Source organism: Cnephaeus nilssonii, assembly GCF_951640355.1.
Source record: "Cnephaeus nilssonii genome assembly, chromosome: 11".
Classification (NCBI taxonomy): Eukaryota; Metazoa; Chordata; class Mammalia; order Chiroptera; family Vespertilionidae; genus Cnephaeus; species Cnephaeus nilssonii.
In genome coordinates, this window is record NC_137082.1 from 13,952,684 (window position 1) to 13,964,963 (window position 12,280).

The window sequence follows — 12,280 nt, forward strand, 5'->3', positions numbered from 1 at the left end:
GTCAAGCCCAGGGCCAGGAGGCCAGAAACATTTTCACTTTTTCTTTCTGATGCTCTTGGTGCACTGCCTCCTCCCCACACAGTATTTGCACTGTGACACCCTGAAAACTGCGAAATTTCGCCCAATTTGGTTTGATGTTCTCAAGGCGCTTGGCGCTGTTTGAGACACTCAGACATTCCCACGGCCCAGTTCCTATTTAAAAACTGCCTCTCTATTTAAAGTTCATGATGGGGGGAATAAAAGAGAAAAGGCTCCCAACACTGAAGGGAACGTGAGATAGGAAAAGAAAAATCCACTTTGCTTCTAAAAAAGGCTGAAATGATAACCATCCGTGGTCTCGTGTGTCAAGTCTGAGGATTCTTTCCTCTTTCTGGTTGTTTGCAAACCAGAGTGGAATTTTATTATGGGTTGCTCGGTGAGATTTTCAAGTTCCTGGCCCCCGAAATTCCCTCCTCACTCTGTAGCATGCCATTTAAGCTCCTCATACGGATGGGAGAGAATGGATCCAAAATAAAGCAGCCAGTGTCCCGAGCTGCCTTCCCCCGATGTGGCCGCATTTTCCCAGAGCTTAGCCAGGGACCCAGCAAAGCCGCCTGGCTCCTTTTATGAACAACAAACCCATGATGAAGGCAACAGGAGTCAGAAAACTATTCACTGCAGGAAGTCCCAGTATCCGGTGAGAAATAAGAAATACAACAGCACAGGATGCGCCTTGGGTCAGGGGGACGTGCAAAGCCCACAGCCTTTGTGTCCTTCTCTGTGCCGGAGTGTCAGTGTCTGAGCCCTCGGCTCCCCTCTGAGCTTGGCTGGGGCGGGCACGGTCACTGTCAGGCTTCCAGCCCCCGCCGAGGGCGACACGGAGACCGCGATGGCCACCTCCGCCAGCCTGCTGCTGCTGCTGCCACTGCTGAGCCAGCCCTGGCTGGGGGCTGGTGCTGACACACAGGCCGTGGTGTGCGCGGGCACTGCCTGCTACTCAGCCCACTGGGGCAAGCTGCCTGCCACCGAGGCCCAGCTTCTCTGCAACAAGGATGGGGGCAACCTGGCCACAGTGAAGACTGAGGAGGAGGCCCAGCACATCCAGCGAGCACTGGCCCAGCTCCTACAGCCTGGGGCGCCCTGGACAGGCAAGTTCTGGATAGGACTCCAGCGAGAAAAGGGCAAGTGCTTGGACCCCAGTCTGCCTCTGAGGGGCTTCAGCTGGGTGGGCGGTGGGGAGGACACGCTTTATTCCAACTGGTACAAGGAGTCCAGGAACACTTGCATCTCCAACCGCTGTGCGTCCCTGATGCTGGACCCGTCCCTCTCTTCCCTCTCCAGCCACCTCCCCAAGTGGTCTGAGGGCCCCTGTGGAAACCCAGGCTCTCCTGTAAGCAACATCGAGGGCTTCGTGTGCAAGTTCAGCTTCAAAGGCATGTGCCGGCCCCTGGCCCTGGGGGGCCCAGGCCAGGTGAACTACTCGACTCCTTTTCAGGCCACCAGCTCCTCCTTGGAGGCTGTGCCCTTCGCCTCGGTGGCCAACGTGGCCTGTGGGGATGGGGGTGAGAGTGGGCAGCATTTCTTCCTGTGCAAGGAGAGGGCCACCGATGTGTTCGACTGGGGCATCTCGGGACCCCTCTGTGCCAGCGCTGAGTACAAATGCAGCTTCAATAACGGGGGCTGCCAGCAGGAATGCTTGGACGGGGAGGATGGCTCCTTCCGCTGCGGCTGCCGCCCGGGGTTCAGGCTGCTGGATGACCTGGTGACCTGTATCTCCCGGGACCCCTGTAGCTCCAGCCCGTGCAGAGGAGTGGCCACATGCGTCCCCGACTCCCTCTGGAGAAACTACACGTGCCAGTGCCCCGAAGGCTACCAGCTGAACGCGACTCAGCGGGACTGTGTGGATGTGGACGAGTGCCAGGCCTCCCCCTGTGAACAGGAGTGTGTCAACACCCCGGGGAGCTTCCACTGCCAGTGCTGGCTGGGCTACGAGCCTGGCGGCCCCCGGGGGGAGGCCTGTCGGGATGTGGATGAGTGTACGAGCCCCGAGGGCGGCCTCTGTGAAGGCTACTGCCTCAACACGCAAGGGTCCTTCCGCTGCACCTGCTTGCCAGGCAGGGAGCTGGCCCCCGACGGGGTCTCCTGTATCACAGGCCCCACGTCCCTGGGACCATCTGCCGAGACCTCCCAGGGGCAGGACACAGGAGATAGAGAGGGGAGCCTCATGCCTTCCACCACAACCTCAAGTCCAATTAGGGGCCCTGAGCACACTTCCAAGGTGGCCCCCACCAGGTGGAGACCCTTCCTTGAATCCAATGCCTCTATCACCCCTACGTCACCCCAGTCTCTGGCCACCAGTGGGTCCCCAGGAATCTGGATGGAGCACAGCAGCCATCACCCCACGGCCACCACTGGTCACGAGGAGTCTACGGATGGGGATCTCATTGCCCAAAAAAGGAATGAAGGCCCCGATTGGCAAAAGCTGCTTTTGTTCTACATCCTCGGCACGGTGGCGGCCATCTTATTCCTGCTGGCTCTGGCCCTGGGGCTGCTGGTCTACCGCAAGCGGAGAGCCAAGAGGGAGGTGAAGGAGAAGAAGCCTCAGAGCGCGGCAGACAGCTACTCCTGGGTTCCGGAGAGAGCTGAGAGCAGGGCCATGGAGAACCAGTACAGGTAAAGAGGGCTGAGGTTGCCCAGGGGGGCAGGAGGGGGCAGACACAGGGTGGGGGTGGGCAACAACCCCAGAAACAGGTAGAAAGTGGGGGCAGGCACCGTCCAAGCTGGACAGTAAACCCAACCCCGCTGTGAACCCGGAGGCATGCTGGAGCTCCTTTAGGACAGTTGATCTGCTTGCAGCTCGGGTGCACATGGGCCTCCCCCAGGGTCTAGACATGCACGGCCGGGCCCACCAGCTTCCAACGCTGTCACCTTCTGTTTCCCATAGTCCAACACCTGGGACAGACTGCTGAAGGTGCGGTGGCCCCAGAGACACTGCCAGTCAGCTGCCACCATCCTCAGAGCTCAGATGGAGGGACCCACATCCTTCTGAAAGACTGGACTGGAATCTTAGCAAACAATTGTCAACTTTCTCCTTAAAAGCCTGGCCACTTGGAATGGTCAGCTGTATCCTAAATGCGTGTGATATTCCGGAGTGGAAGCCATGGGTTGTGGTGTCATGGCGGGGAATTTTATGAATATTACCAATTGTCACTCAGTCTCCCTTTTCAAATTCGAATACAATGGATTTTCTTTTTCTGCACTGGTTCTGGATTATGTTAGGTGCTAATGGGCTCCCTTTGAACGGATTCTCTGCTCACTGGAGTCATCGAAGAAGAAAAGGGGTCTGATAATGCTAATTAGTATAATGGAAACTAAGTAAATTATTGTGTAATTATGTAAGAAGTTATTTTTTTTTTTTTTTGTCAAAAGGAACAGACATATTTAGGACTGAAAACATGTCTTTGCATTTCCATTCATGCATTTTCCCATCACAAGTCCTGCTGACCTTGATGTTGTTGAAATCCTCCACTTAGTTAGCAAGGAGGTAGGGAGTTTAGAAATCACATGTCTCGTTCTTAAGTTTCTGAGAGTCCTGGCTTTATTTGCCAGTGAAACTTGAAAAATGTGGAGAAAGTTGTATGAAGCGAGTTAAAACGGTTTTGAAAATAATCAAAAGTGCTGAAGAGGGAGGCCAGGGTTTGTTCCACGAACACTTGAATCTAATTTCATCTAAATGTTCTGATGTGAACACAGACTTGACTGTGGACGCGTTGAACACTCATAAGGAAGACGCCAAGGGCAGCCTGTCTCTAAGCCTGCACATCCCCAAGACACCCGCCCCGCCCCGCGTCCCTGCCTTCACCGCAGGCAGCTCTGGATTTCGGTGCTTTGACTGTAGATCGAGGGCACCCTAGAGAGTCTTTTGCTCTGATTGTTTCTAGAGGACGCGTGACGTGTTTCTAAAGGATGCCTTGCTGGCATCATAAAGCTTTTAGCCCAGTTCAGTCGACATTAGCATAGTTCACAGTCCTGACACTTGATCCTGATGTGTGGCTGTAGCACACAGAAGGGCCGGGGGCCAGTCACGCACCATGACAGTCCCCGTGCTGCTTCACGAACTTGTATCCCCTTTTTCTCTTTTTTTTTTTTTAAAGAGGGGGTCTGGGGGAGGGAAGGAAGAGAGAATTACTAAAATCTTTTGCAACTATAAACACTGCTCAAAGCGTTCATTTATATCCTCATGTTCAAGGGCTCACTCGCCAAGATTTCCCTTATGATGCGGTCAGTACTGCGAGGCTCTGCCTGTGCAGCCAGAAAGCCGCTGGGATGGTCAAGGCTGTGAGAGCTTCCTGAGGAGCCCTGGGAGGCCTCCAGGCCTGGGGGCTGTCTGCTGCCGCCACCTGACGTCCAGAGGGAATGGGCTTCCTTCCAGAGATCCGCACTCTGCCTCCCAGGAGGAGGCCATCCCATTGTTTCTGGTTTTGCCTTAGAAATGCAACTGTCCCAGAGGTTAACACCCCGGCCCTCAGAGTCCAGTACGCTTTTTTTTTTTTCTTCCAAATTTGAAATGTATGTGCTACAGTTTATTATTTTTTTAAAGACCATGGGAAACTGCAGGGGGTGTCACAGGAAACAGGAAGGCTCTGTGGAGCCTAGCAGGTGCTTGTAAGTTCTGCTTTTTAGTCAGCCTTCACTTGGAATAAGTGGTGTCTGACACTCTAGGCCAGTGGTCGGCAAACTCATTAGTCAACAGAGCCAAATATCAACAGTACAATGACTGAAATTTCTTTTGAGAGCCAAATTTTTTAAACTTAAACTTCTTCTAACGCCACTTCTTCAAAATAGACTCGCCCAGGCAGTGGTATTTTGTGGAAAAGCCACACTCAAGGGGCCAAAGAGCCGCATGTGGCTCGCGAGCCGCAGTTTGCCGACCATGGCTCTAGGAGACCAAAGCTGTGCCCTCACCACTGGACCCTGGCGGTCTCTTGTATGGGAGCCAACTGGTGACTTAAACGCTGTTGCGGACCAGTATCTGCATTGACATGAAATAAATGCAAATTCAACAGCTTCCCCCTAGGTTTTTCCAGTTTTTCTTTTTATTTGGGATGAAGGAGACAATCTTACTTTGGGCTTTGCCCAAGTCCTCTGTGAGCCTGTGGGCCTTCGACTGGCTGAGGTTACTAACATGCACTCTCATTTCAGTGTTTGGTTCTTCTAGGGCCCCCAAGGGGCTAAAAGGGCTGATAAATAGTTTCTGAGAATCTGCTCTGGCTGAGTTGGCCCCCCAAATGCCAGTGAGGTCTCTTGCTCTCACACCACTGCCTACCAGCGGCCAAGATCCTCGACCTGCATGACCTCAGGCAGAGAAATGGATGAAACTTCTGGCCTCAAACAGATGCTTTATTCTCCCCTTTAACACTGCTGTAATTCTGCCTGAGTATTTGAATCCTTGTATTGGAGAGCTCGGGGCCATGGCAGTGAATACACTAGTGTTTGTGGGCTGTGTGGCCATTGGCGGACTGCCCATTTATTCACAGGGGCCCCAGGTAGCTCGGCCGTGACACAGCCAGAGAAGTGGATGGGGCTGAGCATGGGGAGAGGTGGCCCTGACATGTGCACACCCCTCCGGACCAGGTGCTGCTGTTTGTAACCTGCTGAGCAGCAGGACAAGTGAGCCGATGGGGAGAGGGAGAAGGGTCTACTTAGCAACAGGCTCCAAGGCGATAGGGACTTTTGTCCAAATAGTATTTCCCATAGTTCAATCATTTTAGGAAACTCTTGGAAAACCTATATCTGGGACAAACTTACTTCCTCTTACCTTCCACCTTCCAAGGCAGATGATTGAAAAGGGGGAGGACACCTTTAATTATGCAGCTCACTAGGCCCATTTCTTACTTTGAGGGACAGTCATTGCTCCTTTTTCTTCTTTACTATTTGTAGAGCCTGATGCAAGAGGACATTTCCCCCTCGGGAATCTGAGGCGTGGAGGAAACCGAGGGTGGGGCAACTATCCAACAGTGCCTAGGGAGTGGTGGGCTTGGTGAGCAGGACCCACCACGGCTCAGCAGTGCGGCCTCGAGGCACTCGCAGCTGTTGAGGGCAGCTTGACGGAGTGGTGACACTGTGATGCTACACATCCACATGGCATTTTCCCAGCCTCAGTTAAGTGGGTGAATTAAGCAGTTTCTGAGTTGCGGGCAGGAGGACTCTGGGGTGCGGTCCCTGTCAGGCTTTGCAAGGCCATATCTAGCCCTCAGTGTTATTCAGTGGTAGCCTAGCAACCTTGGCAAAGGCTCCTCCTCCCTTCGTTCCATGATCAGGCAAAGAAGTGGAATCAAAAATTAAGCATGTAATACATGCTCATGTACATCATGAAGGTGGGCCTGAGGAGGGAATGAATCTATTTTCTCTTAAATGCTCATGTGCACGTTGCTGTTCTCATTTATGTTCTAATCATGAGCACCTGTCTGAGTCTGCTGCGATGGCACCTGGCCTCTTCACGAGAAATCTTTGAAGAATGTGCATTTCAGCATTGGTTACTTTTACTCCAGCTTTCTTTTCCATAAATATGTGAAAACTAAAAGAAAAAAGATGAGATCTGACAAAAAAAAGTACTAACTTCAAAATAAGGCAGTTTTTTAAGGCAAATATAGGAAAGCCTTTTGTGTTATTTTTCTCCTGGACTTTGCCATTGTCTAGAACAGGAAAACAGGAAAGCAATGCTTTCTAGCAGCTGCAAATCGTGTAATGGCTCTACATATTTCCATCACCTTAAACAATAGGTCCAGTGTGGGAATCTGAGATAGGAGCCCCGAGGACATCTGTTTCTGTCTGGCTGCGAAACCCACTGCTTAAATCTGTGTGGTTCGTGGAATGAACAGCAACAAAAACCCCAAAAAGACAATAATCAAAATTCCCCACCTCCAGATTTGGGGAACTAATATTAAATGACATGCTTTAAAAAATGTGTTTTGGTCTGTTCTTAGAGTTAATGCCCAGTTATTTTAAGAAGCAATTCTAGAATTTCTTTCTTGAATAGTTCCTTTTACCTGCAAAGTTGCAAGGGTTTCCTCCCCTCCCCCCCAACAGATTTTGTCCTCTGCTCCCCTGGGCTGAAGTTCTTTTTGCATATTTGGCTTAAGCTTGAACTAGAGTGTATGCTAGGTCTTGTTCTGCTATGGTAGGTGTGATTGTAAATGTCTAGTCACTTCATGAATGCTAAATGAGAAGGTAAGTAGTTTTAAATACGTGTATTTAAACCGTGTTCCACTAATTCTGGAATCATGGGGTTTCAATGCGGGGTTTATTTTCATCCCAGGCATGAGTGCTTCACAGGTTGGGGGAGGGCACGCTTGAACGGGGCACTGATCCTCAGAACTCTGAGAAACTGAGCGGCATCTTGGGTCAGCCTCAATTGGCAGGTTTGTCATCTTTTGCACTTTGTATTACACAACTATTCTAATAAACTCTGAAATACGTTTGTTGTCAACTTGCTTTAATATATTTCGTAACATGCCCGGCTGGCGTGGCTCAATGGTTGAGCGTCGACCTATGAATCAGGAGGTCACAGCTTGATCCCTGGTCAGAGAATATGCCTGATTGTGGGCTTGTTCCCCAGTGGGGGGTGTGCAAGAGGCAGCTGATCAATGATTTTCTCTCACCATTGATGTTTCTGTCTCTCTTTCCCTCTCCCTTCCTCTCTGAAATCAATAAAAATATTTAAAAAAATATATATGTATTTCATAACAACTCAAAATGTGTGGCAGACTTGCATGTACGATCGTTAATTGTATCTGTTTTCTTTTTCAAGCAGTTGCTAAAAGAAGGTAACCTGACTGCCCCATTTCCACGTCTTCACCCACTGGAGGCAGCAATAGCCCAGAGCACTGGGTGGGTGCAAGGCATGCCCTGCTGCCCACACTGTGCCTCAGCACTCTGCCCTCGGGGACATGGACATACAGGGGGCCCAGGCTGCAGTGTGACCAGTGCCCCAGCTGCTGAAACCAGGCCCGATTGAATGCTTCCAAATGTTGCCTTTGGAATCAGAGTCCACTCCTCAGGCCTCCATCGACACCCTTTAATTCCCGCATCTTTTTAATTGCCCTGGTGACAACTGGTACAGGAGTAAACATGTCCAATTGGACTGACGCAAAAATACTGTTCTCTAATGATCACAGGAGCGTTATCAGCAAAGCATTCTGGATTTATTTAACTAAGTGGACAGGCTGAGCAGGTTGGCTGTTGTGTGGCTGCATGAATCTCACTGTGAGTGGAAGTTGGGCAGCAGATGGTGGTCAGTTCCCAATCCAGCTGCCTTTCAGATTGTGTCCTGGCAGGAACAGGGCTCAGGTGGGATCAAGTGCCCCGTGGTTATGCTAATGGACAGGACACTTGCTATAAACACTCATCACTCAGGGTTAATTAAAGCTGATCCTTTTGGCAATCTAGTCACTAACAAAATACAGTTAGAAATTATATCTTAATATGAACAACTATGGCTGGCCCTCGACACACACACACACACACACACACACACACACACACACACACATATGCACCACAAACATACTGATATGCCTAATTAATCTGTTGCATGTGGTGAATACTAACATTTTTCAGTTTTTACTTTTTTCTAAATTTATTTTTAGCCTTCTTATGTCTTATGTTTCTCTCTTGTAAACAACAATGCTGAATTTCACTGTTTTTCTTTTTCTTTTATCCAATCAAAAAAGCCTTTGTCTTTTTATTGGTTGTTGTTAATCCTCACCAGAGGATATTTTTTCCATTGAATTTTTTTTTTTTTTTTAGAGAGAGTGGAGGGAGTGAGGGAGAAGGAGGGGGGAAGAGAGAGAGAGAGAGAGAGAGAGAGAGAGAGAGAGAGAGAGAGAGAGAGAGAGAAAGCATCATGTGAGAAAGACACATTGATTGGTTGCCTTCCACATGTGCCTTGACCAGGGTCAGGGGTTGAATCTGCAAACCAGGTACGTGCGCTTGATCAGGAATTGAATCTGAGACCTTTTGGTATGGGGGCTGATGCTCTAACCATTGAAAACACTGGGCAGGGCAAAAAAAAAAAAGGAGATAATTTCCTTTTAATGGGAAAAGTTAGCCTATTTACATTACTAATGAGATTCCTAGTAATATGTGGTGGCTAATTTTGTCTATTCTATTTGTAACATGTTCTTGGCATTTCTACTCTTTCTTTCTTGTCTATTACTGGTTTCACTGAGGTTTCTTTGGTTCTACTTTTTCCCACTAATATTCTGAAACTTTATAAGGACTATTTGTATTCTTCAAATGCTTCTCTTAATTTTTTACCTCACTTCCATAAACCTGTGCCTTTCTCTGAATGTCTGATGTTCATCATTAGCAATATCCTTCTCCCTGAAAAAGAAAAAGTTGCCAAACTCTGCTATTTCTTTCTCTCTTCCTCTCAAACTACCCAACCCCTTGTCAACATCACACACCTTGATGCATCTAAATTTTATTTGTCAATAGTTGTGAGGTTTCACAGTCAACACCTATTTAGATGCCATGAATTTTACATGATTCTCATCTTCCCCTGATTACCTTGGACTTGGTTTTCATAGGAATGGAGCCCAAACTGAGTGTTTTTGTTTGTTTGTTTTTGCCTTTTTCTGAGAAGTCCACAAAAGGGTAGGTTTTCAGCATCCTTGCATGACTGAAATGCCCTTTCCCCCAACCCAACGATGTCTGCAATGTAAACTACTTACTGCTCCTCAGATATGGACAGTGTCCTTGCTTTTTCACAGCCGTTGTTAATGATGAGATGGCTAGTGTCAAATGACTTGTTTTCTTTCATAAGTGAGTTCTTTCCCCCCATGTCCCTCCCCTGGATGCTTTTGTATCTTCTTGTTCTCTTCTGTTCTGAGGTGTGGTTCTTCCCCCTAGCCTGCCTGCATTAGGCAAGCACTTTCCATCTAAGGAGGTGCTTTATTCTGGTTGTTTCTGAGCACTTGCTGGGGTCCCCTGGGCCCCCCTGCAGGGCTTGTTAACACCCAGACAGCTGGGTCTCAGCCCAGAATTTTAGAGACAGCAGGTCTGGGATGGAGCCCAAGATTTTTCCTTTCTGACGGGTTTCTGGATCAAGCTGCTGCGTGTTAGGGACTCCTCCTGGAGAACTGTTTTATTCAGTTCGGGGTAATTTTCTTCTCTTATTCTTGTGAGTATACCCTCCTGTCCATTCTCTTCACTCTTATTCTGGAAACAATTTTTAAATTGTTCTATGTCCCATGTTTCCTGACTTTTTCTTTGACATTTTCCATCTTCCTTTCCACTTGTAGTAGGTTATGAAATTGTATCATCTCCCGAGTGACCCTTGCTTGTCCAATGACCCTTGCTTGCCCTGTTTTTTCCAAAGCTCTGGCCACTTTCTAGCATAGTAGATAATTTCCTTTCAGACATTATCATTTATTACTTATTGTCTATATTTACACATATGTAAACTCTACCAGAGCAGCAGTTTTTGTCTTTTGGTCAAGGCATCTAGACAAGGGCTTAGCACTTAGTGGTGCTCAATAAACACTCCTTTATTCCTTTGAAGCCATGGCTTGATTTCCTTAGGAAGAAGCTGGGTACTTGAAATAGGACTTCTTTTTCAGGGATTTTCTACTGTCCTCACATGAAGGCTCAGTGGCTACACATCATGTCTTCCTAAGACACTTTAAGGCACTTGAGGGCAGAGATATATCTTTACTGTGCTTCGCCCGATAGCTGAGTTCAAAGATTTTTTAAACCAAAGACCAACTGGGTATATTATCTCATGCAATATGTTGTTAAAGCAACATAGAGGAGAAATTCATTGAAATTTTACTTCTTACCCAATGTGAAAGTAGTATTTATTTATTGAGAAACAGGCAGCATTACCATCCCCACTTTACAGATAAGGAAGCTGAGGCAGAGAGAAGTTAGAAAACTTGCCCACAGTCACACAGCTCACAGGTGATGAAGTAGGGGTGTGAAATCTTCCAGTCTCACTCTTAGTCATGAGGTCTCATTGCCTCCCATTAAATGTGAATGGGAACTGGACTTGCAATTTAAAAAGTATCAACTAGTGACAAGCTGGCCTATCAACCTATTTCAAATAGAAAAGGCAGAGCATTAAGCAATTATGGGTATTTTAAATATCTTATATCCAATCGAATACACTTACACTTGTGAACTCCCCAAACACACACACACACACATACACACACACCTCACACACAAGCTAAACTACTCAAAAGCTCTCTGCTATCCCCAGAGAGATTGAGCAACCTGAAACCCATGATCTGAGGGCAGATCCCACGACTACTCCCTCATTGACCCCCATAGTGGCCATCTCCATTCTGTCTTGGTCAAAATGATGTTCATGTGTAGTAGTAGAGGAGGAGGGGGGGGCGTGAAGTATGCCTTACTTCTCTATGCCTCAGCATAAATCACCTTTTAGTTGTGCCCTGCCATCAAAGGCTACTTCTCAGCTGGAACTCTCATAGACACTCATGGAAATGGAAATGGTGCAACCTCTTCAAAAACAGTTGGCAAATTTTTAAATAGTTAAATATGCACATAGGTCCCAGCAATTCCACTCTGAGATATTGATTCAAGGGAAATAAACCTACTACTCATAAAAAGTCCTGGCCACAGATATTCCCAGATTTATTTAGATCCTCAAACTGAAACAACATAGATATTCATTAGCAGGTACATGGATAAAGATTGTGGTTTATCTATACAGTGGGATACTCCTCATCAAAAGAAAGAAAGGAAGAAAGAAAGAAAGAAAGAAAGAAAGAAAGAAAGAAAGAAAGAAAGAAAGAGAAAGAAAGGGAAATAGACTTTTGATAAACACAATGACATGGATGAATTTCAAAAGCATTATGGTGAACAAAGTAAGCCAGACATATAAGCCTATACTCAAAGCCAGTCAGAGAAAGATAAATATCACATGATCTCACTTATATGTGGAATCTAATGAATAAAATAAACTGATAAACAAAATGGGTCCAGAGGCATGGATGCATGGAGCAAACTGACAGAGCTCCCAGGGAAGGGGGTTTAGATTAACCAAAGAACTTATATACATACTAAAGGCCTGGTGCACAGATTTGTGCACTGGTGGGGTCCCTCAGCCTGGCCTGCACCCTCTCACAATCTGACATCTCCTGAGGAATGTTGCAGTACGCAAAGAGCAGGCAGCTGGGGAGGAGCCCGAGCCACTCCTGCTCATCCTGGCCCCCTTCGCCAGCCATGAGCCAGGCTTCTGGTTGAGTGGCGCTCCCGCTGTGGGAGCACACTGACC

General features: G+C 47.9%; 1 protein-coding gene across 1 annotated transcript; it reads left to right on the forward strand.

The window, feature by feature from the left end:
• The first annotated feature begins 700 nt into the window (after window positions 1-700).
• CD93 (CD93 molecule) lies at window positions 701-3,238 on the forward strand. The gene is made up of 2 exons (XM_079783494.1): window positions 701-2,652; window positions 2,924-3,238. Exons 1-2 carry the CDS (start codon window positions 869-871, stop codon window positions 2,946-2,948), a joined length of 1,809 nt encoding a protein of 602 aa, XP_079639620.1. The 5' UTR covers window positions 701-868; the 3' UTR covers window positions 2,949-3,238.
• The last annotated feature ends 9,042 nt before the right edge of the window (window positions 3,239-12,280 follow it).

Excerpts from the sequence above, each read along its gene's own strand:
- CD93 (XM_079783494.1), top strand. The coding sequence starts at position 869 with ATGGCCACCTCCGCCAGCCTGCTGCTGCTGCTGCCACTGCTGAGCCAG. Across the intron at positions 2,653-2,923 it reads GCCATGGAGAACCAGTACAG|TCCAACACCTGGGACAGACT; the intron begins GTAAAGAGGGCT and ends TGTTTCCCATAG.